Source organism: Callospermophilus lateralis, chromosome X (genome assembly GCF_048772815.1).
Source record: "Callospermophilus lateralis isolate mCalLat2 chromosome X, mCalLat2.hap1, whole genome shotgun sequence".
In the NCBI taxonomy this organism is placed as follows: domain Eukaryota; kingdom Metazoa; phylum Chordata; class Mammalia; order Rodentia; family Sciuridae; genus Callospermophilus; species Callospermophilus lateralis.
This window is the reverse complement of record NC_135325.1, coordinates 35,044,784-35,071,959: the sequence shown is the minus strand read 5'-3', so window position 1 is coordinate 35,071,959 and position 27,176 is coordinate 35,044,784. Positions and strand designations below refer to the sequence as shown.

The 27,176-nt window shown below is 49.5% G+C and overlaps 2 protein-coding genes across 3 annotated transcripts; one reads left to right on the top strand and one right to left on the bottom strand.

Moving 5' to 3' along the window:
* The first annotated feature begins 437 nt into the window (after positions 1–437).
* On the top strand, positions 438–11,508 carry Ccdc22 (CCC complex scaffolding subunit CCDC22). Its single transcript, XM_077106895.1, has 17 exons — positions 438–587; positions 1,631–1,808; positions 4,776–4,908; positions 5,607–5,713; positions 5,852–5,918; positions 6,008–6,186; positions 6,648–6,842; positions 7,355–7,417; positions 7,513–7,632; positions 8,041–8,160; positions 8,243–8,359; positions 8,459–8,560; positions 8,642–8,749; positions 9,258–9,353; positions 9,576–9,635; positions 9,716–9,790; positions 10,169–11,508. The coding sequence occupies exons 1-17, from the start codon at positions 538–540 to the stop codon at positions 10,280–10,282; spliced, it is 1,884 nt and encodes a 627-aa protein (XP_076963010.1). The 5' UTR covers positions 438–537; the 3' UTR covers positions 10,283–11,508.
* On the bottom strand, positions 11,139–17,693 carry Foxp3 (forkhead box P3). Of its 2 annotated transcripts, XM_077106896.1 has the most exons (11): positions 17,481–17,693; positions 16,865–16,969; positions 16,637–16,775; positions 16,122–16,209; positions 15,945–16,049; positions 14,998–15,085; positions 14,724–14,804; positions 12,674–12,824; positions 12,251–12,327; positions 11,688–11,789; positions 11,139–11,509 (listed from the first exon to the last, which is right to left on the bottom strand). In XM_077106896.1, exons 1-11 carry the CDS (start codon positions 17,691–17,693, stop codon positions 11,360–11,362), a joined length of 1,299 nt encoding a protein of 432 aa, XP_076963011.1. In that variant the 3' UTR covers positions 11,139–11,359. The 2 variants fall into 2 exon arrangements, with proteins under 2 accessions (XP_076963011.1, XP_076963012.1); XM_077106897.1 differs by lacking the exon at positions 16,865–16,969.
* Between the last annotated feature and the right edge of the window lie 9,483 nt (positions 17,694–27,176).

The window sequence follows — 27,176 nt, the reverse complement described above, 5'->3', positions numbered from 1 at the left end:
ATAGTACAACATGCTTTACAAAAAGTAATTGTGTTTTAATCCCAGGAAGTAAGTACTATCAATAGTTCCATTTTTCAGATGGGGAAAGCAAGACGCAGGGAATCAGTTAAAACCCCTGCCCTTTTGCCTAACATTCCTGAGGCCCTGAGTACAATCCCAGCCCGGCAAAAAATATAGATAAATAAATAAACCCCTGCCCTTCACTTATACTCTTTTATAGCCTAGAAGATGAATGCTGACTTAAATGAAGCTCCCGTCTCCCCTCCCAATACAGTTCGTTTTTTCCCATTTAAAAAGACCATGGGACCGCTAGTAAAACTACAATTCCCAGCAGCCATTGCGCTCTCAAGGTTTGCGCGCGCGCATTCGCATCCCGCACACGACGCGCTCGCTCACGGAACTACACTTCCCAATTTTCCCCGCTCGTCCCGTGACGCTCATTGCACCCTGAGCGCGAAGCGGGGGTTCAACAACTGCGCCCCACTTTCTCAGATTCAGTGCTGGATCCAGCCCCCCCGACTCCTACTCGGCTCCACCATGGAGGAGGCAGACCGAATCCTCATCCATTCCTTGCGCCAGGCTGGCACGTAAGTACGCAGCCCCCCTCGCCCACAAATGACCACATCCGGGACTCCAAAACCCAGGACCCCCATTACCCGGGAACCTTAAAACCCGGGACTATATTTAGGGCTCCAACTTCCAGGGATCTAAGACCCCACGCACACATCCCAACCATAGGGTCTTCCCAAGCCCTTTTACCTCAACATTTGGTAAACCCAGACTCTGGCACCCAGATGCCCGGAGACCTAAAAGCTTTGGAATTTCAAGATCCGTGACACGGAAATGTATGGATCTTGATATCAATACTCTGGGAACTTGATACCTTCAGACTCTGAGACACCTGCACCTTGAGAACCAGGGAACTTAAAATCCCCAGACTCTAGCACTGGAGTAACTCAAAAACCCTAGAACTGCATAATGTGGAGCCTTCTTAGTTTCCCAAACACCTTGGGCTTTTAAAAGCCCAGGACATCAGCACATCTGGTGACATCAGCACTTGGTCACTTTTGACACATCAAGATTCTTCCATTTGAGGGTCCTAAAAGACTCAGGATGCGGATATAGGGTGCCTGATTTTTGTTTTGTTTGAAACTAGAGGTCTTAATATACAGGGATCTTGATACCTAGGGACCTGACATTTGAAACTCCTGAAAACCCCAGACTTTGCAACATGAAGTCTTCTCTAAATCCTAGTAGCTCAGTATCTAGGAGTTTCTGACAAGTAGAGAATGTAATTCTGGGGACCCAGAAATACAGAGAATATGCCACGTGAGCTCTTTCACCTTCATAGACTCCCAAAATTTGAGGCTTTGAAGCCTAGAGAAAATCTGAGATTTTTTTAAACTGAGATCTGTCTTATCTACCATTCTCCTACAACAAGGACTGGAGAATGAAGCTAGTTCTTTTTATCCAAGTGGAAGTCACAGTCACCAATACTTAGGATTTGTTTGAATTTTTGAACTTGGGCATCCTTTCCAACCCGGGTCTATTCTAGAGCTTTTAGAAGGCTGCATCCTGATCACTGTATCCTGATTACTGCCTCCATAGATTCTGTCTCTTTCTTCTCCAGGGTGGTCCCTCCAGATGTGCAGACCCTACGAGCCTTCACCACTGAGCTGGTGGTAGAGGCTGTGGTTCGCTGCCTGCGAGTGATCAACCCTGCTGTGGGTTCTGGCCTCAGCCCCCTGCTGCCTCTGGCCATGTCTGCCCGGTTCCGCCTGGCCATGAGTCTGGCTCAGGCCTGCATGGTGAGTGCCCTCCCCCCATTATACACATCTTCTTCCTTCCTCCTTCACAAAGTAACCATGCTCCTTTGAAACTCTTGACTTTCCTCTCTGCCATCTCTCTTTGTGGCTTAGCATTCATTAGTGGTTAAGGTTGCTGCTTAGTGACCAAACTGGTGAGTAGTTCAGACCTTGCCTGTACCACTTGCTAACAGTGTGACTCTAACCCTTCTAGGCTTTAGTTTTCTTATCTGTGAAGTGGAGATTATAAAAGTAAAGTTGTTATGAATATTAAATGAGTTTATCCTGTTTACACCTGGGCTGTCCCTACCTTCCACGCTTCAAGCTTAGCATCAATATATTTTCCTCCCTATAGTATCCATTTATCAGTTCCAGGAAAGGCCCTGCTTAAGTAACATGCTGTCTTTTAAACTAATCACTGTGTTCCCTTGTTGGTCCATCCTGAATCCCATGGTCATTTGGTAGGATGCTGTGATTGGCTGCTCCTTCAGGATCCCATTGATTTGTGGGAAGGATGGTTACCCAAAGAAAGATATACTAGTTAACTCAGACAATCTCTCTTACATTCCCCCTGTGGCAACCTCATGCATCCTGCCTCTCATAGCAATTCTAAAAATGTCTCTCTGATAGATCAAATAAGGCACCTTTCCAATGATGCCCTCCCCCCTTCCCCATTCAGAGCTGTGTCCAGTTACTATATTCTGGAGGGCTGAGTTTCTTGTGGCTCCCTGGCTCTGTGACTTGGGGCCAGTCTCTTTAACTCGTTTGGTCCTAATTTTCTACATCTGCAGAATGGGTGTGAGAATTGTACCTACCATGTAGAATTGCTATGAGGATTAAAAACAAGGGGCTAGGGCTGGGCACAGTGGTGCACATCTATAATCCCAGCTATTAGCAGGCTGAGGCAGGAGGATCCAAGTTTGAGGCTAGTTTCAGCAATTGAGTAAGACCTTCAAGCAATTGAGCAAGACCTTGTTTTAAAAGTAAAAGAATATATAGAAAGGAATGCTCAGTCATAGTACCCCTAGGTTCAATCCCAAGTAGCACCAAAAAGTGGGGAGGCCTAAGTATGTAGCTCAGTTTTAGAGTGTGCTTGGCATGCACGAGGCCCTGGGTTCAATCCCCAGCACAAAAAAGTAAAATTGAATTAATGAAATGAATAAATGGATATATAAGCTTTGTGTCAGTGGCATTAATGGATAGGTCTGATGGGGATGCTTGCATTTCAGCAACCTGTGGCAACATGGTGATCGTAAAGACTTCCAATATACCTAGTAAGTATATGGTGGCAGAGGGACAGTAGAATAGCTTCAGTGAAAACTTCCATTTAGACAAAAGGGACAGGGTGGTCAGAGATGTTGCATTTGGACCATGCTTGTGCACTTTCTGTCTTTTTCTCATCTCTTCACTCTCAAGTTTACTTACCTGTCAGGAGTTCTCAGAATCTTCTATCTGGTGCTCTTGATGGCCTCATAAGGCAGACAGTCTGTCCTCTGGCCTAGGGCTATGTCCTGGAGGATGGTACTCTTAAGGTGAAAAATTATGTCGTCTGTGGTGCATGGAGTATGCACAGCAGGAAATGCCAAGTAGGTGTCAGACCTTTGCAATTCTCTGTTCTTCTCTTTTTTTCAGGGCTGACTGCCACTGGATTCATGTTGACTTACTTTGGCTCACACTAACTTTAGTGTGGGGCAAAGAATAGCTTTTTTGGTGGTCATAAAGGTACTTGGGATTGTCCAGCCTTGGTTTGTCAGTGGCAGACAGAAAGGCTCTTACTCATTATTGCTGCATTCTTATTTCTTCCTCTGCATGTGCCCTTCTCCTTGTACCCCTTTCTGTGCCTCATCCACTTCCATATTTTGGCATCTGCTACCACACATATCCTACTCCTGGAACAAGTTTCCATATCAGTCAGAACTATTTGATTGCAGATGTCAACAACAACAATAACAACAACAAACCACAAAGGAGTAAGGTAGCTTAAGAGCTAGTGGATTTCACACTTTTTTTTGGACTGTGACCCTTCAAAATAAAAAGAAGTTACACAGTGACCCAGAACTCACATACATATATAATAAGGATGCATTTAGAGTGTACTCTGTACCAGGCACTGTGATGACTCATTTCATTCTTATGACAATCTTCTGGGATAGGTATTTTTGGTATCTCTCTCTTTTTTTTTTTTCAGATGGAGAAAGTGCAGTACAGAGAGGATAAGTGATAGGCCTGAGGTTACAAGGTTATAAGAGGCAGTACTTGGGTTTGAATCCTAGAAGTTGGCTTTCAGGATCCACGAAGCTCTAGAGCAACAGCATCTCTGGCAGAACAAGTTTTTCTTTCTCTCTGGGCCTGTTTCCCAGTCCCACCTAGAACTCTCAGGAGACCTTTCATTCTGCTCTATTATGCTGCTGGTCTGTTTTTGCCTTTTTTTATCATTTTATGTTTTGCAGTGCTGGGGTTGGAACCCATGGCCTCATCTATATTGGGCAGGTGTTCTCCAGCTGAGCCACATCTCCAGCCCTGCCTGCTTATATTTAGGCACTCTTTATATAATAGGTAGATTCACTACTGCCAATGATAGGGGGCTCCAAATACTTTTTTCCCAACTCGTCATGACTCTTGATTTTGCTAATTATATTTTCTGGAAATTGTTTATTTGTTTATATAGGCAGAAATCCCATCTTCTCTTTTATGGCCTCTGGATTTTGACTCATAGTTAGCAAGGTCAGAGCTTTAATCTCCTTTCTCCCTCTCTGTAGCATTGATTGTAATTACTCTGGGGTTCCCTGGGGGCCCTGGAGGCCTTGGGAAGCCAAGAGGAGGTGGAGAGGGTAGTGGCTGGTGAGAGAGTGTGAGCAGGTATGACCTAGGCCAGGGCTCCCAGGGCAGGAGGATCCTACCTACCTGGCTGATAGGGGCCAACCTCTCCAGCCAGGCAGTGTCCCCTGATTAATACCTGATAACCCCCAGGACCTGGGCTATCCCTTGGAGCTTGGCTATCAGAACTTCCTCTACCCCAGTGAGCCTGACCTCAGGGACCTGCTTCTCTTCTTGGCTGAGCGTCTGCCCACCGATGCCTCTGAGGATGCAGACCAGCCTGCAGGTATAGGGTCTAGGGGATGGGGGTGGGGGAGTGGAGTGTGTACTAGGGATGAGAGGGGCTGTAAGAGATGGCAAAACTGTTGCCTGCCAAGTGGGTGTGTGTGTGTGTGTTTGGGAGAGCTAGGCAGGAGAACTGGGGCTGGAGGGGATGTAAGCATAGCAGGTCTTCTGAGACAGGGGGCTGGGTGACCCAGGTGGTGAGTGTGTACTTGGAGGGCCTCCCCAACTCACCTCCTGCACCTTCCTTAGTGCGATGCTTCAGGCATGCTGCAGCCTCAGGGCCTTTGTATCCCTGTATCAATCTTCCCCCAGGTCTACGTTCTGTTCCAACATCACCTCAGGGAGGCCTTTCTCTCACTATTTTGTGGAACATTCCAGCCTCCTCTCAGCAGACCTTCTCTCTGGCTTGCCATCTTGATCTAGATCATTCTTATGATTCTCGTCATGAACTTTCTCCTCTACTAGCTTGTGGGTTCCATGAAGATAGGAACCTTTTTCACTTTATTCCCTGAGGTGACCCTACTGTCCAAAACAGTGATTAGTACCTAGTTTGTGCTCAGTCAGTGTTTGATGAATGACTGTGATACTGATCTGCATTTCTGGCTGAGGAATCAGGAGCCATGGCTGATTTCCCAGAGTATTTACTTTTGGATTTGTGGCATCGTCATCTGTTGAACACTTCTTCCCCAACCCCCATAGGTGACTCAGCTATTCTCCTGCGGGCCATTGGGAGCCAAATCCGGGACCAGCTGGCCCTGCCCTGGGTCCCACCTCTCCTTCGAACACCCAAACTACAGAACCTCCAGGTGGGATCCCCGACTCCTGTCTGTGCTTGTCCCCACCTTACCTTTCTTATCCCCATCTGGTTGCCCAGGTTGTTGGCCCCCCCACCAGTGACCCCGTCCCACTTTGTCCTAGAGACTCTGACTCTGCTCTTCCTCCAGGGCTCAGCCCTCCAGCATCCTTTCCATGCCAGCACGCTGGTCATACCTGAGTTGAGTTCCAGAGGAGGTAAGGCTAAGGCTTTGGGGAAGGTTGGGGAGCAGAGCAGAGGTAGGTCTTTACGCAGGAGGGCTGGCTGACTCTGTTCCTGTCTCCAGAGACACGGGAGTTCCAGACGAGTCCCCTTCTGCTGCCAGTCCCTGCACAGGTGCTCCGGCCTTCCGGGAGGGCGGCCTCACTCCTTGAACAACATGCCATCCAGCTCTGTCAGCATGTAGGCCGGGATCGCCCTGGTGACGAGGACTGGGTATGCCGGGCACCTCGCGTCCCACCCCAGGTATTGCCCAGTGCTTTTCAAATCAAATTTCCCCGGTTGTCTTGAAACTATGTTCTTGTCTCTTTCTTGCCTTATCTTTCCTCTCTCTAACTCTGTCTCTCTCTTGTCTCTTTCTTGCCTTATCTCTCCTCTCTCTAACTGTTTGCCTTGCTTCTTTGATTTTCTGTCTTTATTCTGTCCCACACATCCCTTTCTGTGGGTCTCTCTGATTAGGGGCTCCAGGCTTCTCTCTCTACCCACATCCTTTCCAGGGTGGGGAGCAAGTAGGTAGAGAAAAGTGTGGCTGTGGGGAAGAGGTCCCTCCCAGTCTTCAGGGAGCTCACAAGCCTGTGGAGGAAGGGACCTGACTCGGTGGAAATGCTGGAAGAAGGGTGTGACTTATCAGGTGGTCTCTGGAGGAGGCAGGGCCTTGGTCCAGTAGGCTTCAACATCCTCCTGTTTCCCTTGCCTGCTCTCTCCAGGAGGACACCCAGGCTCCACGGCAGCGGCTCCACAGACAGTTGGCTGAGCACCTGCGCCAGACCTGGGGCCCACTTGTAGCGTCCACACAAGCCCGAGACCTGGGAGAGCTGCTTCAGGGCTGGGGTGCTGGGGCCAGGACTGGCGCCCCCAAGGGATCCCGCTTCACACATTCAGAGAAGTTCACCTTTCATCTGGTGGGTGGGCCTGAGTGGACGTGGGGGTGCTGATCTGGTGAGGGCTGCTTTATATATAAATGCAGCTTTTATTCACATAAGGTCCCATATACCCACGAGGTAGGCCCCTTCCTTCCTCAGGGAAGATGTTCAGAGGGCTTCCCTAGCTTCTTGGGACATCAGTGGAGAAAGAGCATACAGGTGGGAACCATGTAAGTGTAGAGGGGTGCTTTTGGTACAAACCCCACCTTTCCCCATTTTCCTCTGGAAAATATCTTCTCTCCTTGGATGTTCACCCAGAGGGACCGTCGTCCTTCTCATGGGCATTTAGGGCTGCTACATCTGGACCAGGGAGGTTTCTCTGAGAGCAGACATTTTAGTTGCCCTTCCCCTTGTTCAGTCACATTCTGACAGTTGTTAGTAGTTGAACGGATGTCGGTACAGCACTAGGAGGAGCTTTGGGGTGTTGAGGCCAGGCCATAAGAGGCAGGGCCTTCCCTGATATCCAGGTTGTCCCTCCTCATGCCCCCTAGGAGCACCAGGCCCAGGCTGCCCCAGTATCAGATGTACCAACTACCTCCAGTCAGCCTGAACAGGTGAGCAGAGCAGTCCATGTGTTTGCGGGGGGTTCCTGATCCCTTTACTGTCTACTGGGTCTGACATTTCCACCTGACTGGCCTATGCCTCCCAGGACACACGGGCAACTCAAGAACAGGAGCTAGAGTCCCTTCGGGAGCAGCTGGAGGGCATGAACCGCAACATTGAAGAAGTGGAAGCCAACATGAAGACTCTAGGAATCAGCCTTGTGCAGGTGAGGGGCTGTGGCAAGGGCCATGGGCTGGGTCAGGCCAGAAGTAGGGCCTTGAAGGGACCTGGAGGTGGTCTCTTGAGGTCTGCAGATGTTAGAAGGGTTCATGGCGGATATTGGAAATCTCTGGGGCTCTTGAGTTGGTGGGAGCCAAAGGGGATGTGGGTTTGAGTGCTTCTTGGACCTATTGGGGTTAGAGGCACCTATGGGCATCAGTCAGGCTTTGTAGGTGGTGTTGAGGGTCTGTGAGCATTGGCGGGGCAAGATGGGTCTGTGTGGGCAGGGCTCCTGGGCATCAGTGTGGATCTGGAGGATCAGAGAGGCCTGTGGGGGCCTCAGGCTAGGCCAGGGTTTCTTGGGGTCACTGGGGACTGTGATGTGTGACTGGGGGTGGGGCTGATGTGGTGCCAGGTGGAGACAGAGTGTCGGCAGAGTAAGCTCAGCATGGCAGAGCGTGAGCAGGCCCTGCGCCTGAAGAGCCGGGCAGTGGAGCTTCTACCAGACGGGGCTGCCAATCTCGCCAAACTGCAGGTGGGCTGGGGCTGACTCTGGGGTTGGGCTGGTGGGGCAGGGTTGGATAGGCCCAGCCTGTTTGACATGTCTCCACCCATAGCTTGTGGTGGAGAGCAGTGCACAGCGGGTCATCCATTTGGCGGGTCAGTGGGAAAAGCACCGGGTTCCACTTCTTGCTGAGTACCGCCACCTTCGAAAGCTCCAGGATTGCAGGGAGGTAGGTGGTGGGGTCTGGGACCATGGGGCAAGTCTGGTGCCCTTCTAGGAGGCTGCCTCTGAGCTCTGCTCACTGCCTCTGCCTGTGGGTCCGTGGTAGCTGGAATCTTCTCGACGGATGGCAGAAATCCAGGAACTGCACCAGAGTGTTCGGGCAGCTGCTGAAGAGGCCCGCAGGAAGGAGGAAGTCTATAAGCAGCTGGTAAGGCCCATGAAGGGGCCCTGGTGGCAAAGATGGGTGGGGTGTGGGTCCTTGGGAAATACCTGCTGTGTCCCTACCTAGGTGTCAGAACTGGAGACTTTACCGAGAGACGTGTCCCGGCTGGCCTATACCCAGCGCATCCTGGAGATTGTTGGCAATATCCGGAAGCAGAAGGAAGAGATCACTAAGGTGCATTGCAGTGGCCCTGGTGGGTGGGTCTCTTTTATATATATATATATATATATATATATATATATATAAAATATATGTACCAGAGATTGAACCCAGGGGTGCTTGCTTAACCACTAAATCACATCCCCAGCCCTTTTTATTTTTTCATTTTGAGACAAGGTTTTCACTAGGTTGCTTAGGGCCTCGCTAACTTTCTAAGGCTGGCCTCAAATTTGTGATCCTCTTGTCTCAGCTTCCCAAGATCCTAGGATTACAGGCTTCCACGCCTGGCTGGGTGGGTCATGTGGGCAGACAGAAGTAGGGTGGCCACATGGGGACCTCATGGCCTCTGATAGGCAGAGCTGTCTAGCACACCCCAGCACAGAATAGTCCACTCCAACCTCCCTGATGTAGTGACACGGGCCCTGAATTGATGTGAGTGCATGCACATGAATACCCTTGGCTGGCCAGCCAACCTGCCCTAGACACCCTGCCCTGAGCTCATGGCCATCCTGGTATCTGCTAGATCCTGTCTGACACGAAGGAGCTTCAGAAGGAAATCAACTCCCTCTCTGGGAAGCTGGACCGGACGTTTGCAGTGACTGATGAGCTCGTATTCAAGGTGTGGGGCAGGCTGGGCCTGGCATGAGGTTTGGCGTGGGGTTTAGCCTGCTGCCGGCCCATCTGCTCATGGGCCAGCTTGGCCCAGGCCCTCAGTGAGCCCTGTAGGCATAATAATGCTCAGAACTTGCTTCATGAAGGATAAAGGCAGCGGGGTGGTGGCATGGAGGTGGTGGGGGACAGTGGATAGCTGATTTTTTCAAGGTCCCCTCTGCCTGGTCAGGATGCCAAGAAAGATGATGCTGTTCGGAAGGCCTACAAGTATCTAGCTGCGCTGCATGAGGTGAGGAGAGCAGCATGCTTGGGGGGATGGTTGGGGAGGGACTGACTTGGGTGCAAGCCTCGTGTTCCTGCCATCCCCAGAACTGTAGCCAACTCATCCAGACCATCGAGGACACGGGCACTATCATGCGGGAGGTTAGAGACCTTGAGGAGCAGGTGAGAGGCCTGGATATGGGAGGGGAACTGAAACAGGTCAGGGGACAGCTCCTTGACTTATACAGAGAGAGGCTGTGGAACCAGACAGCCTATAGCTGGAGCTCAGCCATGTCACTTGGTACCTAAGCCTGGAACAGACTGGTGGCCTTCTCTGAGCCTTAGCTTCTACCCTGCGGTCCTCAAACTTGCTTCCCAGGGCTGCTGGCAGAGGCTTTGGCTTAAGGATACTTTAGGTGGAGGGAATGACACGTGCAGAGGCCTGGCAGTGGGACAGGGGGTGGGAGGGGTTCAGGGCAGCTGCAGTGGAGGGGGTGGTGAGGAGGAGCTGTGGAAGAAAGGGGATCTATGTGCTGAGCAAGTGTGTTCACTTTCCTTTAGATTGAGACGGAGATGGGTAAGAAGACCCACAGCAACTTGGAGAAGATCTGTGAGGACTACCGAGCCCTTCGCCAGGAGAATGCTGGCCTCTTGGGCCGGGTGCGGGAGGCCTGAGGAGCTCCTGTGGAGGGCTCCCCAACCACAGACAGGGATGTGGGGTGCTGGAGGTGGTAGCCAAGTGCTGCTGCCCTAGCTACTCCCTCCATTTGCCACCAGTTCCTCTTGCTGTGGTCTTAGTCTCAGACACTTGCTCACTTGACCCCAACTCTGATCTGGGGTGATCGTCCAGCATGTGGGAGCTTGGCTGCAGTTTATTGGGGAGGGCACTGGAGGTTGGGGGCCTTGGATCCCAAATAAAGGAGGGGCTCTTCTGCAGTCTAGGCTGAGGCATGGATCGGGCTCAGCCATGGGAGTGGGGTGGGTGGCAAGTGAGACATGGGGTACATTTTTGTCAGTTGTTGTGAGTCTTCATGGGACTTGGGAGATACCGAGGTGGTGGTGCTGTGTGAGCACACATGTGAAATACACAGGCAAATCCAACAGGCTGTGTGTGAGTGAGCACATGGGTTAGGCGCTGTATAAGCCTGTGTATGACCAGTTGTGTGTTTGTGTGACATTCTGGAACCTGCTATCCTGAGGGTACTGATGCTACTTCTGTGCGGGGCTCTGGGAACACTCTTGTGTGACCCTGAACTTGGGGGCCCAGAGACTGGCAGTGGGTATGTGCTTTCAGGTTGACAGAGCTGCACTCATGTGTGATGTGTAACTATGCAGCTTTGAGGGTGTTTGAATGTACTAAGGTGGGATTTGTGATTTAGGGTTTATGTTGAATATAGGGGACAGGATATTGACTGTGTCTGTGTGACTTTCCCCCACCCCTGAGGTGAGAGTAGCTGAGACAGGCTGTATGTATGGCTAGTTGTGAGGCCTCTGATTGGCTGGAGAATCTGACTGGGGGATTTGAATGGAAGTGGGAGCTGGGCTGGTCCTGGGGCCCCTCCAAGCAGCCTTGGTGCAGAAGAAATGATCTGGGATGGCAGCCAGCTGGGGAGCAGGGGCCCTGGCAGGCAAGACAGTAGACATCTCACTTTTTGGTCTCTGTGGGCATGTCCAGGTCCTGTCACCCCTGCCCTGGGCACCTCTGCCCCCCATTTTGGCTCCTGTCCATCCTTCCTCTTCTTGGTTTTGAGGTCAGGGGCTGTGGGTAGGGTAGGAGCATCTGCTGGGCCGCTGGCTCCTTTTCTTGCGGAACTCAAACTCATCCACGGTCCACACAGCCCCCTTCTCACTCTCCACCCGAACAAAGCACTTGTGCAGGCTCAGGTTGTGGCGGATGGCATTCTGTGGAAGGAGGATCAGTCAGAGATGGGGCAGGTCAGTGGCCTGAGGTCAGCATCCCCCGTCAGCACTGACCTGCTCCTTTCTCATATGCCTCTGAACCCAGCCCCCAGTTAGCTTGTTCCTACACTGTGTGGCACTGTGTCCATCCCAGCCACCACCACCTCCAAGAGGCACTCACCTTCCAGGTGGCAGGGTGGTTTCTGAAGAAGGCAAACATGCGTGTGAACCAGTGGTAGATCTCATTGAGTGTCCGCTGCTTCTCGGGAGCTTCCAGGATGGCCTGGAAGTTGGGATAGAGTCGGGTAAGGGGATCATTCCCCCAAAGTTGGGCCTGAGAGGGGCAGTGGCCTGCCCTGGGCCTTATGGTCTGGGGGTCGGATTGTGGGGCAGGGGAGGGGAGGGAGAGAGATCGTACAGGGTGAAGGATCAGGGACAGGATTAGACATAGGGTGAAGCATGGGATCAAGGTGGCATCAGAAATGGCATGGACATCTAGAGAGGGGTGGGTTTTGGGTTCATAGTTTGGCTTACACTGGCCTGACTGGCAGTTTAGGTTTGGGTTCAGGGACAGGATTGGGGTACAGCCAGCAGGAGGGATCACATTGGAGGCATGGCTGGGGCTCCTCCGGGCTGGGGTTTCTTACTGGAGAAGCATGAACTCTGAAGTTGTTCAGAGGAAGGTGGGAGTTTGGTAGTCCCCCATCATCTTCCTCCCCTCTGGGCTTGAGCTGTCCAGCTTACCCAGCGGATGAGGGTGGCATAGGTGAAAGGGGGCCGCATGTTGTGGAACTTGAAGTAGTCCATGTTGTGGAAGAACTCTGGTAGAGGGTGGGGACAGATCAGGCCCTGTCCAAGACCTTCTCCCTCCTTGTCCCACCCTCCTCCACAGGTGCCTGAAATCCCATCATCAACCCAAGGGGAAGGGCTGTGGTCACACATCGGTACCACTTACTGAGTATTTGATATAAATTGTCCCTTGCTCTTTGGTCATTTGTGACCATGATGGGGGACTTTCAGGCCATAAAAATTCTGAGAGGAAGCTTTTACAAGCATGTGCATTTTCAAAAGCTGGGTGGTGGTAATGTGGAGATCCTTTGCATCCCTGCCTGGCACCAGGTGGGATTAGGAGTGTAGGTCAGTGGGTAGGGCACAGACCACTCTTACCTGGGAATGTGCTATTTCCATGGCTGCCCCAGAGGTGCCTCCGCACTGCAAACAGGCTGTCAGATGCCTCCCGAGGGCTAGGCCAGGCTGGGACGACACTTCCTTGGGTGCTAGTAGCTACCATGCAGCAGGAGCCCTTGTCAGATGATGCCTGGGGGAGGCAAGAGGGGGTGGTGACGCAGAGGTTTAAATTTTCCACTCTTCTTTTTGGCACTGGAGATTGAACTCAGGGGTGCTTAAACATTGAGCCACATCCTAGCTCCCCCCTTTTTTTGTATTTTATTTACAGACAGGGTCTCACTGAGTTGCTTAAGGCCTCACTGAGTTGCTTAAAGCCTCACAAAGTTGCTGAGGCTGGCTTTGAACTCGCAATCCTCCTGCCTCAGCCTCCTGAGCCCTTGGGATTAAAGGCATGCACCACCACACCGGGCTCCACTCTTATATTTAAATCAGTGTTTGGCTATGCTGCTAAGGGTGACCTTGAATTCCTGTATTTAAGTGGTCCTCTTAACCTCCTGAGTAGCTGAGACTATAGGCATATGTCACCATGCCTGGCTAAATCAGTGTTTAAGGGCATCCTCTTAATTCTAGCCTGACATGGAATCCCATGGAACAGCATGAGCCATACTGGTGTGTGCATGGTGTGTAGTCACAGATGCTGGGATCATGAGGTGGCACTGATAGGGCTTCTCTAGTGCCCAACTATGACTTTGGGAGAGTTAACTAAACCTTTCTGGCCTCAATTGTCCTCATCTGTGAATTGGGGATGATAGTGGTAGTTACTTTACAGTGGAATCCTGAGGCTTGAATAAACACTAGCAAAGTGCTCCGAAACAGTGCCTGGCACTCAGGACTGGTTTTGTGAGTGTGATCTGTGCTGCAGTCACACAGGACCCCACACCTTTTTTTTTTTTTTTGTACCAGGGATTGAACCCAGGGACAGATAACCATTGAGTCACATCCTCAACACTTTATTTTTTTTTAATTTAGAGACAGAGTTTCACTAAATTGCATAGGGCCTCACTAAATCACTGAAGCTGCCTTTGAACTCTTGATCCTCCTGCCTAGCATCCCAAGTGCTGGGATTATAGGCGTGCACCACCACACTTGAATGTACTGAGGTTGCCATCTTGAAATTTGAACATGGGTCCTGCATTTTCATTTTGCACTGGGCCCTCCAAGTTATGTAGTCAGTGCTTTAGGGATCACATGGTCTAACTTCATTAAGTATGGGGTGCTTAACCACTGAGCTACATCCCTATCTTTTTTTTTTTTTTGTACCAGGGATTGAACTCCAGGGCATTTAACCAATGAGCCACATCCCACCCCTTTATTGTATTTTATTTAGAGACAGGGTATCATTGAGTTGCTTAACACCTTGCCAAGTTGCTGAGGCTAGCTTTGAGGTCATGATCCTCCTGCCTCAGCCTCCTAAGCCGCTGAGATTACAGGCGTGTGCCACTGCACCCGCCCAGCTTCCTTATCCCTTTTTATCTTTCATTTTGAAACAGTTTTGCTAAATTGCTGAGGCTGGCCTTGAACTTGTTATCCTCCTGCCTCAAGCTTCTGACTAGCTGTGATTACAGGCATGCCACACAACCTGGCCCTATTGCTTTAAAAAATGTTTTTGTTGTGCTGGGGATTGGATTCATGGATACTCTACATCCCCAGCCCTTTTTATTTTGATACGAGGTCTTCTTACTAAATTACCCAGGCTGACCTTAAACTTGTGATCTTCCTGCCTCAACCTCCTCGGCATAATTTAATTTTTTTGCAGTGCTGCGGATGGAACCCATGGCCTCCTGAATGCTAGGCAGGTGCTTTACCACTGAGCCTCAGCCCCACCCCCAGCCCCTGTTATTGCTTTGGAAATTCAGAATCAGGATGGGTAAGGTCAAAGGGTTTGCAAGTGGAAGAGGACAGATTCTCACGTGTGGCACATATGCAGGTACTCATAGACTCCAGAGGCTGTGTGTGAGGACAGGTTCCCATGCACCCTTCAGTTGTCCCCCAGCTCTCTAGTTCTGCCTTCAGGTCTGGGGTAGCTTACCGTAGCTGGAGCCTTGGTCAGTGCCATTTTCCCGGCCAGGTGGGCCTGCATAGCGCCCAGTTTCTCCTTCTCCAACACCAGCTATGGGGATGGGCACAAAAAATGGGGCTTCCATTTGGCCTTTCTCCACCATACCTTTCCGGCTATGTTCCTCCCTGGAGTCCCCTCCCTCCTTTCCCTTACACAACATTTATCCTGGATTATCCTGGTTCCTGGCACAGTATGGGCATGAGGCTCACCCACCCACCACCCACCTTCCTCCTGAAGGCATTACCTGCTGCTCCAAAGACTGCACCACCTCTCTCTGGAGGAGACACTGTGCCCTTCCCTTCTCATCCAAGAGGTGATCTGCCTGGCAGTGCCTGGGTAGGGGAAAGATTTCATGCAGGTGACCATGGTGCGCCTGGCCTTCTAGCTCAATGTTTCAGTTGGGGATGGCCACTCCCTCTGGGAGGTCTTTCCTTAGAGCCTCAGCTGCCATCCCCTCCCTCAAGCCCTCTGTCACATCTGCCCTTCCTTCAACACATGCCCTTTGGCACCTACTATGTGCCAGGCCTGATCTTGCCCCTTGAGCCTGGCCAGAGTGTTAGAGATGTTGTTGAAAATGGGGGTGAGTGGCTAGTGGGACAGGCAGGTAAGACCAGGAATGGCATTCCAGGTGGAGGGCACAGCTTTTGCAAAGGCTTGGCTGTGAAGAAAGCAGGACATACTGGTTGCTATTAGATGGGTATGTTACAGAAGTAGAGGAGGGTGTGTGTATGTGTGTGTTGAGACAGGCCCAAGGGAAGGCAGCAACAGCCATCTATAGGACCTGGGACTTTGGGGATCAATAATGTGATGTGTTGGCATGAGGCCTAATAGGGCAAAAATGTTAGTAATTTGGATTCTGGAGTCTGGCTGCCTGAGTTCACATCCAAGCTCTGTCACAAGGGAAATGGGTAATCCTGATCAAGACACACCCTCTTTGACCTCAGTTCCCTTGTCTGTAAGACTGAGGTAAATATTAGTATGCATCTTTATTATCATGCCCCGTTATACATATGAAGGAACTGAGGCCCAGAAAAGTTAATGGCTTGTTCAAGTTTGTACAGCTGTTGAGCATCAAAGGCTGGATTTGAATCCACACTCTCAGCTTTTACCAGTTTCATCTTACTTTTATTGAGAGGAAGCCTGAGTGGAGATCTGCATCTTAGACCTATACCCACTAACCAGGTCACTCACTTGAGGAAATCTTCTGGCTCCTTGAAGACCTTCTCACATCCAGGCCACTTGCAGACACCATTTGCCAGTAGTGGGTAGGAACTCTGGGGTGCAGCTAAAAGGGTGCTGAGGGGACAAGAGGGTTTCAGGGGAGGGGAACAATAAGGCGAAGGGTCCTCCCCAGCCCTGCACACTCACCTGTCCTTCCTGGGTGTGCCAGGGCTTGGGAAGGTGCAGAGCAGTGCTGGCTCCCTGGACACCCACTCCAGGTTGGCCACATTGATCCCTGTGGATAGGAACAGGGCACATACTTGTTATGGGTAGAGACGGGGCACCTCTGGGGCTGGGGGCCAGGCTCTGCAGCTTGACCCAAAAGGCCTCACACCCTCCTGTGCTTCAAAGATCCTGACTCCCAAAGGACTCTGCTGTCCCCACAGTTCAGGGCTTCTGGCAGAATAGCTCAAAGACAGCCATCAGCAGGTGCTGACATTTTGACTAACTTTGCAAAGATCTGTGGTTCCGTGATGTTGACATTCTGCATCTTGAAGGTTCTTAATGTGACATTTTTTGGAGATTAGAGTTTCTATGTCACTAAGACCTGAGCCCTCAGACCCCCACAGGGCCTTGATTTAGAACAGTCAGTATTGCACATGTTCAAGGATTTGGGGACTCTGAGCTTCTCTAAAGTTTTGGGGTACAGGCTAAGGTATTACCAGGTGGCAGGCCGGGCCGGGCCTTGAGAGAGAAGACCCCGGTGGTGGTGGTGGGTGGTGGAAGGCTGATCATGGCTGGGCTTTCCAGTGGGCGCACTTGTAGCACAGGGGTCCGGGCGTGGGCATCCACTGTGGAGAGCTGGGGGACACATATGGGCCATGGCTCAGGATTTCCTCCCCCAAATTCTCCCACTGGCTCCCTCTTCCCAGTCTATTTAGGGTCCATACCTGGTGCATAAAATGTGGCCTGTCCTGGAGAAGTGCCTGCAAGTGGGGCGAGGGGCCCAACCTTGCCCCGGAGGGTGCCACCATGACTAGGGGCACTGTGGGCAGCTGGAGGGAGAAGGCAGGCGTGTGAGGTACCACCCTCATCCTTGCTAATTCATATGCCCCTCTCCGAAGTCCCCCACCGTAGGTACCACGATTGTCTCCACACTTGGAAACTGAGGCTCATGGAGACTAAGTGATTTTTTTTCAGATCATATAGCTAATAAGTGGCAGAGCTGGCCTCAACCCTATTATCTCACCTCCTTGGGCCCCAGCTATCTCCTGTTGTCACATGGGGATAAGGACACATAGTTGTGCCCATGGATCATTATAGAGTCTCCTCCTCTCCTGAAACAGGGATTGGGAGGTTGGAGAGAGCCTCAAATCTCTGAGGTCTGGCAGGTGGGGACTTTCTTGACTCTGCAATATCTGCATAAGTCACAGACTCGCCTGGGACCCAGAAACCACTTCCTGTGCCCCAGCCTGCACCCCTCCTGCTCAGTGCCACAGTAAAGGTCGGCACCTGTAGGCCCAGGTACCCCACCCTGCCTGCCCCATCCTGGGCCCTGGGCCTCACCTGCAGCTGCGATGTTGGCAGGGGGTTCAAGGAGGAGGAGGAAGAGGCATGGATCCCACTTCGGAGTTCCCGACCCTGGAAGGTTCCTCCTGGGATCCTGGTCCCCAGGAGGTCTGAGGTCTTGGGTGCAGCCCTCCAGCTGGGCGAGGCTCCAGGGGATGGGCCAAGGGCCAAGGAAGGGGCAGAGGGCTTGGCTGGCCTGGGATTGGGCATTGGGTCCTTGACCAAGGGCAGTCTGCAGGGACATAGTGGGAAGGAGTCACACGTGTGCTAGGTTTGGTGTGAGATCCTCTGAACCACATGGACACCCCTACTGGTCAGAACAGGTATTGGCTGGGGATATGTCATAAAGGGACCCACAACCGCACCCCAGCTCTAGTCATGCATGTGCGCGCATGCGCGTGCGCACACACACACACACACACACATACATATGGTTATCAGGAATAGGCATGTGTGCCCACATACCCCATATGCACAGGTCCATCGGCCAGCTTGCCAGCACATGCCTGTACCACCCTGCTGTGGGAGTTTCCCCCATGAGGGCAACGGGCAGTTGGTTTGTGAGACATTAGCTAGGGTAGGTCTCAGCCCATCCTCCTACCACTCGTGTCTTCAAATCTCACCCCTGGTAACCCCTGCACCCTGCATAAGGCACAGTCTTTGCTGTTTCTGCTGGAATTGGTCACAGACTATAATTGGCATTGATTTACTCCAGTGATGGGTATGGATTTCAAGATTCATCTGGCTACTCTGTGGGGGACTAGTTTGGAGGCTACTGCAACAGTCAAGGCAGGTGATCATGTTGGCACTGACTGGGATGGTGACAGGGGAGATGGTTAGAAGTGGCTGGATTCTGAGACTATTTTTAAGGTGGAGTCAGGAGAAGTTGCTGGCAGCTTGGACATGGTGGGTGAGAGAGGGAGGGTCAAGGTGATTTCTGGGTTTTAGCCTGAGAAGCTAGACGAACAGAGCTGATATTATCAGGGACATGTGGCAAACAGGGTTGGGGATGATAATCAAGTGTGGATGGATATGAAGAGTCTGGCATTGAACGCATGGATGGACGTGCCAGATGGGCAGCTGGGTATAGGAGTGTGGTGCTCAGGGACAGGATAGAGTCTGTTTCTGAGCTCTTGTCCTGAATGGAGGTGGCATGGCAGATGCCAGAGAGAACCAGGGACATGCTTTCTTGAGCTAGAGCCTGTGTGAACTCCTCAACCCAGCCCCCATTAGTAGTCACCCCAATTCCTACTCCCCAAAGGCTACCTCCAGGCCCTGGCTCATACTATTTGTCACTCTTCTTTCCCTATCTAAGCCACAAATGCTTGCTTTTCTACTTGAAAGCCTTCCATAGTGACTCTAGGCCCCCCTACTGACCCCTAGCATTTACACTCCCCAAAGTTCATGGCCTCAGTTTCTCAGAATCCCATAATCCCAGTCAGCAAGGAAGCCAGAACTAATAGGGACTGCCTGGTCCAACCCCCATTTTACTGAAAGGGACACCCAAGTACAGAGTTCCATGGTCCCATGGTGACTTGAGAACTCCATTTCTTTCTCCAAGAAGCATGTGTTCCTGTGTGCACATTTTCACAAACCTCCCGTACTGTGCCTGCGTGTGAGAGACCCCCTGCCCTGCTACACAGCACTGGGTTGGCCACACAGCTGCTGAGAAGAGTCTAGGAGATTTCTGGGAGGGGCAGTTGTCCTTCCTTTCTTTGCTGTCACCTCATGGGGGCTGTCAGAGCTGTAGCACTGAGGGAGATGGGCGTGAGAGTCTGAGTATTAAACCCCTAGTCTCTCCAGGGTTTGAATATTAGTATGAGAATCCGAAGTCCAGGTCTGTGGAAGCTCAGACCAAGGGTCTGGGAGAAAGGTGGAGAGATGAGGAGGTGAGTGAATGAGTGAGTGAACCAATGAAGGCAGGGATTAAGTGATGCTTCCAGAAGCCAAGGAGGAGCAAAGATTGCCAACAACCCACCAGAAGCTGAGGGAGGCCTGGAGCATATTCTCTCATAGCCTTCATAAGGAACTAACCCTGCCGACGCCTTCATCTTGGATCTCTAGCTTCCAGAACTATGAGACAATAAATTTCTGTTGCTTAAACCATACTGTCTGTGATACTTTGTTATAGCAGCCTGAACAAACGAATACTGATTTTGGTGAGTGACTAGATATTTTCCACCATTGTGGCCTGGCCCACATGGCTGGCCCATTGGCACTTCTGAAGCTACCTGGACACTTGGCCAGAGCTTATAGGAAATCTCCTCCCCCAGTACATCTCGAGTGGTCTGACTCAGGAAAGTCTAAATACATTCTCAGAAAGGAGACCTGGATATGGTCTGTCTGGTGGCGGGGTACTTGGAGGGCCGGGCTGGCCAGCCGGCTTCCTGCACTGTCTGTTTGGGCGTCCCTTTCTGACTAGTTTTCTCAGAAGCTGCATGGAGGATGTTTCTGGAACACAGATTATGTTTTCCTATCGGGGTCTGCATCTGGGCCCTATTCTTACAGCCCCCGACTTCCCCAGATTTTTCTGCCATTGACGTCATGGCGGCCGGATGCGCTGGGCTTCATCCGCACCAACGAGGAAGAGAAGGGGGCAGGACTTCACCCCACGGGTTTCGTTCCGAGAACTGGCTGGCCCATCCTGCAGCCGACCCAGGTGGGGTGATGTGGGTGCTGGCGGATGTGGTGGGTGACGTCCATTGGCCACCATGACAAGCCCTGGGTTCTAGAGAACTGGCCTTTCTTGGGCCGCAATGAGGTCCCAGGTTGGAAGCTCTGGGAGTGCTAGGGGTGGCCCCTCAAATACTGGGATTCCTGGGGTCTTTCATAGAGTACACACAAGTACATCTCCAAATTGTAGGACATCATTTTTTAGATTCAAAGAGGCCCAGGATAGAAAAACCACAAACTCTATGGGTCCACAGTATATAAACCAATGTCCCTGTCATACAAACCAACTGGAATTGCCTGAAGGACAGGAAGCATACTATTTCAGAGGGCCTCTCACCTACTAGGCCTAGAATAGCAGCAAGTGTCCCCTCAGCTTCCCTCCTGAGGTCCATGAAGGCAGAGGTCAGAGTAGCCCTCCTCCTCTTCTGAGCCTGGGGCCATCTCGCCATTGACTGGCTTTAATGCTTCTAAAGTTTAGTATAAATTGGTATAGGAATAGAAGCTATTTTCCAGAGTAATTCCATATGAAACACTTAGCAAAATGTCAATGATTAGTAAATAGACACTTCCGTGGCCTCAGTCTCTCTGTTCATTTTGGGACAATGTCTCAAAACTCAGAGCTCTCTGGTAGAGATAGGGATGGAAGGATGAGGAGGACGAAGCTATCCAGTCTCTGGCTTGGGCCTCATGAAGGGAGCCCAGCACCAGGTTCTCTGGAGGAGCCTCAGGATAGAGGCTCCTGGAATCAGTGCCAGTTCTATGGACACCCAAACTGACTGATGTTCTTCCATCATCACCATCCTTTAGCCTCCTGACATGGGGCCCATGACCCCTCGCAGCCCTGCTCTTCCTAGGTTAGGCCCTGTGTTATGATCATGGATTGTTGTGCTTAAGTCAGGATCCAAACTGTGAGAAGGCGGAAAAGGGAAAGGCAACCTAGATCACACTTTCTCCACCTCATGGTGCAGAAAGGTAAACTGAGGCCCATAGTAGGGGAGAGAAACAGAGTCAGGGTCCCACTGAGAGGCCTGATTTCTGATCTTGTATCTCCTCTCTGCCATTGTGTCTCTATGAGGCTTAGAAAGGGGCTCTCCTGCCTATATTTTGGCCTCAGTTTACCCTTCTACATGTGGTAAGGGAGAGGTGTGCAGCAGAAGAGGGCCTGAGACCTTCTCCTGTGTTTGGTTGAGTTGTTAGGTGTCTACAGGGATTTGAGTTGACAACTGCCCCTCTATCCAGGGGACTGGCTGAGAGACAGAGGTATATGAAGACAAAGAGACAGAGAAAGACAGACAGATACAAATGCAGAAAGAAACAGACAGACGTGAGGGAACAGAGACATAGAGTACAGATACAGGGAGATATGAAGACAGACATGAGAGAGAACAGAGATGTTCACACAGAGAGACACTGAAAGTCACAGAGAAAAAGTGACGGAGAATGGCACGGGTCGGGGGGGGGGGGAGAAAAGAAAGAAAGAGGGAAGAGAGAATTGCCCCAAATAAGAACAGTTACTGACCTCTGGTTGGAGGACTGATGCTGCCTGAAATAAGAAAGGATAAGGAAGAACAAGGTGCTAGGGATGCCCATGGCTATGGCTGGGTATTGAGTCATATTGCAAAGCAATGTACAGCTAAACAGTGTGGCCCTGGTACAAGAACAGATACAGAGAAACAGATCATAGGAGAAAGAATGGACAAAGACCTGTGCATAGAGGGAATAGAGTTTGTGATGAATACAGCATCTCAACATGGGGGAGGGTGGAGGATACATTAACAAATATTTCTGAGAGGGGCTGGGGATGTGGCTCAAGCCGTAGTGTGCTCGCCTGGCATGTGCAGGGCACTGGGTTCGATCCTCAGCACCACATAAAAATAAAATAAAGATGTTGTGTCCACCGAAAACTAAAAAATAAATATTAAAAAATATTTCTGAGACAATTGGGGAAAAAGAGCTATTGAATAAATAATCATTCCGTGTTCCCACTGACCCTTCCCTGTTGAGTTTGAAATGTCACCATCACCCTATACACTAGAATAAATTCCAGATCCATTACAGAGATACATTTTAATGTCTAATATTGATCTTGGGTTTATTGTGTGTCAGGCCTTGTGCTAAGCACTTACCATGATTAATAGATTTAATCTTGACAAAGACCCTTTGAGGTAAGTACTATTATGTTCATCATAGCACATATGAGGAAATGGAGGTATAGAGTAGTTAAGTATCTGGCTGAAAATCACACCGATGGCTTGAGGTGAGATTGGGTTTGTCCCAGACAGTCTGGCTCCTGTACCCACACTCTTAACCTCTATAGTAAATGGAAAAAATGAAGGCATAAAGGAGACTAGAAGCCAACACAGGGTGAACATTTATCTCATTTTCAAGTGGGAAAGAACTTTCTAAGCACAAAACCAGAGACAGAAACCACACAAGTGAAGACTAACCTATTTCACTATTTAAAAACATCATGAGTATCACAGAAAACCCATAAACAAATAGAAAATGCAAATTATGAATTGGGGGAAAATATGTGCTGCATACATATGATTGATAGTTAATATCTTTTCCAAAAATAAAGAGCTATGGCAAATCAATAAGAAAAATGATGAATACCCTATTAGGACTAAGGACATTATAGACAACCCCCAAAGTACAAGTGAATGATAAACAGTAAAAATAATCAACAAATGTAAATTTCAACAACATGACAATGTTTTTTTCCTTACCTGTTAAGTTGGGAAATTATTTTTTTGAGGGAGGAGATACTGGGGATTAAATCAGGGGCCCTTTCCTACTGAGTCATATCCCCCGTCCTTTGTATATTATTTATTTATTTATTAAAAAAATAACTCAACATCCATGGAGTTTTTTGTTTTGTTTTGTTTTGTTTTAGTTGTAGTTGGACACAATGCCTTTATGTTGTCAAACCCAGTGCCTCATATAAGCACTCTACCACTGAGTCACTACCCCAGGCCCCTTTATTTTTTATTTTGAGACAGGGCCTCACTAAGTTGATGAGGTTGGCCTCAAACTTTCGATCCTCCTGCCTCAGCCTCCCAAGCTGCTGAGATTACAGGCATGTGCCATTGCTCCCAGTGGGAAATGATTTAAAAAATGATAATACCCACCCAGGATTAGCTTGAGTAGAGGAAGCATGAAATAGGACAAACTTTTGGAAGAACAATTTGCAGAGAGGGTCAGAAACCTTAAAAATGCACATCTCTTTTCCACAGAAACTCCATTTTCAGGAGTCCAAGGAACCAGTTACGGTGGTTTATGAAGAAAAATTAGAAATGTCCTGAGTGTCCAATAATTGGCATTTGGTCAAATCAGAATTCATGCTGATGTGAGGACAGTCATGACAGCCATGAACAATCATGTGTTCAAACATTTATTTTTAGCAGACTGCAAAAGTGCTATTACTTGAATAAAGCAGGAACAAAAACAATATATTGCATGCTGATAATTTGGTTAAAATGCTAATAGCTAATACTTAGTGCTTACTATGTACCAAGCATTGTGCTAAGCCTGAAGAAATGAACTTGTCACAGTCCTGAACAGCCTGCCTTCCTGGACACAGAGTCTGGTCACATGCATGCACACTATACAGTAAACCATGGTTTATGACAGCATGAAGTGCCCCCCAACAGGGTCTCCTCTCATGTGATGTAAGCACACATTCAAGTTAAATTCTCATCTTTTCCTGACAACTCAAAATCCTCCTGCTGCTGGGGCAAACAGAACTGATGCGCATTCTTGTAAAATGTAAATGTCCTCAGCGACATTACTTGACCCACTATTAATAAACATCAGCTGTATCCAAATCTCTGTGCTAGATGCCGGGTGGAAAGGCAGGTGAGGAAAGGTGAGACAAGAGAGCCGCTGGTAGGAAAGAGGTAGAGGAAAGGCAATGATGTAGTGTTGCCAAGATGGAGGAGATGGAGACGGGGAGGCGGTCAAAGCCTATAGAGCCTGAGTTCAAGGGAGACAGAGAGATGTCATGTCGAAAGAGAGAGGTAGAGAAACAGAAAAAGGAAGACAGGGTGAACAAAGAGACAAGAAGGATGGGAGGCATCAAGACGGAAGAGATGAAGAGAGATGCAGCTGCGATTTCCAGTTTCATTTGGACAGCATTTCAAGTTGTTCAAAACCCTGAAATCCATAAAGACTGGCAGTTGACATATTTAAAAACTCCTACCCATCTGTGTATCAATTGATCCATTTATTTATCTTTGTCCCTGCCCAAGCACCGATTAAGTACTTCACCTACCTAGTATTTATTATGACTATTATATTATTTTTAAAAAGATCTTACCTGAGTGGGCTCATGGTGGCTGAGTGCATCTGACTGTACTGGAGGGCCGCTGACCCCCCAAGTGCCTACCTACCTGCCATCTCCTCCATGAGGGCACCCATTTGGTGGGGTAGAGCAGGGACACTCACCTTGGTGAAGTGGACTGACAGAGAAGGATCAGCCTGGCTTGTGGGAAACTGTCACATATCAAAAACAACTTTGCTTTTATACCGAGAAGAAAAACCACGGCGTGGAAGCCACAGACCTCTCTTCTAATAATCCAATTTCGATGAGTGTATATGCTGATAATCACGGGGGGTGGGTTCTCATAGTTCTCCTCTCTCTCTCTCCTCTCTCTCTCTCTCTCTCTCTCTCCTCTCTCTCTCTCTCTCTCTCTGCTCTGCTTCTTCTCTTCTTGATTATGAGACTTAAACGGAAATTTTGAAATTTTGGGTTTTTTCTTTGCCCTTTACGAGTCATCTGAATATATGATTTCTTCCCCTCACCACAGAGGTGAGAGGTATCAATGAGATAACAGGGCTCATGAGAAAACAGTTTTTTAAGCAAAGGTGTATAGAGTCAGAAAAAAAATAAAGGAAAAGAACTCAAATCACAGAGGCATCCCGAGGCACCAGAGACACCATTCTGTGTGTGACAGTATATCTGAGGCTGTCTGGGTTAAGAGGGAATGTGAAGTCCTATGTGCGGACAGAAAACATTAGGGAAAGGGATAAAACAGAACCCTGTTTCCAGAGGCTTTACCTTGCTTCAGGACTCATTTTCCTCTTAGGTATAACTAATACGGTTACCATTATTTGTGCTGTCCAGAGACAGGGAGCTTTGAACACCCCTGCAGCCCTCTTTCCCACGGAGAGTGAGGGGGATGTCAGGTATTTCATGAAAAAAAAGCGGGAAGTCCATCCCTACCTCCCCGCCCATTCACAGAATTGAGGAGTCTGAGAATCACTAACTCCCTGAACTCACAAGGAATCACTGAGTTAGGGAAGGCAGAAAAGTCTCACTTCATTATGTCCCAGAGCTTTAGAGGTCTGATCCAGTGGCCACTCTACTGGGAAGGTCCCCAGTGGCCCCTAGTAGAATGAATCAAATCTCACAATGAAACCCAGAGGCTCCTTGGGACACTGGGACTCTCCTGTCATGAACACCATAGCTGATGCTTCGATGTGCTCAGACTCTGTGATTTTATACTTGCAAAAGCCCCAGTTTCCAAGGATTTAGATTTCCAAATATCACCTATCATCCTGGTGGCTGACATTTATCCTGAATTTCCACACGCCGTACTCGGCACTGAATATTTCCCACAATCAGTTGTGTCCGATCCTCACCAGAGCCCTCTGCGGTCCATCTTATTATCATTACTGTATCGCTGTTATACAGATGGAGAAAATGAAGGCGCAGAGAAGCAGACCAATTTGCTGAAGATCAGAGAGCTGTTTCCTTAGTGCTAGATTTTGAAACTCGCAGTTTCTGTGATCCCAGTAGTCTCAGGTTTTAAATTCTAGGATGCCAGGAAAGGGAGGTTCTGGGATTTGGAGATTCCTCTGGGGGCTTGATGCTTGTGAGGTTTCTAGGTTGTCCAAGATTCAGTGGCCGCGTCTCCTCATCTCAGTGCACATTCCCTTCTTCCAACCACTGGTCAACATGGGAGATCATCCTCCAGAGGTTTCTCTTGATTGACCATGGCTAAGACTTCCAGCCCCACCATGCATTGTCCAGTGCCCTGTGTGGTCTGGGGTTCTAGTCATCCAACATCTACTCCGACTTTTCTGCAAGACTGGTTTCAGACCTGGGGAAGAGAAATTGAAAACAGCTTCTAATTCATATGATACAAATCTAGTGACCAAGACCCACCCCTTTACCCTTTTGCCCCTTTGCCCTTTCATCCCCTTTCCTCCCTTCACCTTCTAATCTCTCAAAAGAAAGGGAGGGTCTCTTTTCTTAACTCGACTCACCTTTCTGGAAAAGCCCATATTTGACCTGATGGCCTGTCTTTGTGAAGACAAGGGGAAAAAAAAAGAGTGAATAGAAAAAAAAAAAAAAAAAAAGACTTAAAAAACACACCCAACAACAACAATTAAAATAAAAACCCCAACCCTCCCTATCATTAGTTCAAAACAAAACTTTCACTGGTTGGGGCTTTAGAGTTGGTGGGACATGTTTATGACACAAAGATGAACTATGTGTGTTCTGGGTAGCTGGAGGAAACACCAAGATGGGGTGAGATCCTCCCAGCTTTAAGGTCTTCAGGGACCTTGTGTGTACAGCAAGTGCTTAACAGATCCGTTGTTGCCTGTGAGAGAGAGCACGGGAGGGGGTAAGGAGCATGCTTATAAGGAACAAGTCCCGGGGAGGCCCCCCAAATTGATGACCCGTTGCTCCTTGCAGACTTGGGTCTGAACATTTCCCATGTCTCTCAGTAATTATACACCACACCAATTCTAGAAGATGAGACCACCTTCCCTGCCCTAGCACTTCTCTCCTCCTGGGAGAGGGGTCTGGGATTTTCTGTCAGGGTCTGAAGTATGGGCTGAACCCTTCTTATAGATACCCATGACCATCTCTCCCTACTGTCACTTACTTTGTGAGAGATTGGTTATAGAGGTGGGAGAAAAAGTGAATGAGGGTGGTGGTCCCAAGGATCTTAGGAAGTCACTTGAGTGTGGCAGGGGTGATGCTGAAAGTCAGGATCTTTGCAGCATGAA

Bases quoted from the DNA above. Each gene is read 5' to 3' on its own strand.
- Ccdc22 (XM_077106895.1), top strand. From the start codon at position 538: ATGGAGGAGGCAGACCGAATCCTCATCCATTCCTTGCGCCAGGCTGGC. The intron at 8,561-8,641 runs GTAAGGCCCATG...GTCCCTACCTAG, and splicing joins AGGAAGTCTATAAGCAGCTG to GTGTCAGAACTGGAGACTTT. The intron at 8,750-9,257 runs GTGCATTGCAGT...GGTATCTGCTAG, and splicing joins AGAAGGAAGAGATCACTAAG to ATCCTGTCTGACACGAAGGA.
- Foxp3 (XM_077106896.1), bottom strand. From the start codon at position 17,693: ATGCCCAATCCCAGGCCAGCCAAGCCCTCTGCCCCTTCCTTGGCCCTT. The intron at 16,970-17,480 runs GTGAGGCCCAGG...TTCTCCCTCCAG, and splicing joins TGCCAACATCGCAGCTGCAG to CTGCCCACAGTGCCCCTAGT. The intron at 11,510-11,687 runs GTGAGTGCCTCT...CTCCTTCCACAG, and splicing joins ACCACCCTGCCACCTGGAAG to AATGCCATCCGCCACAACCT.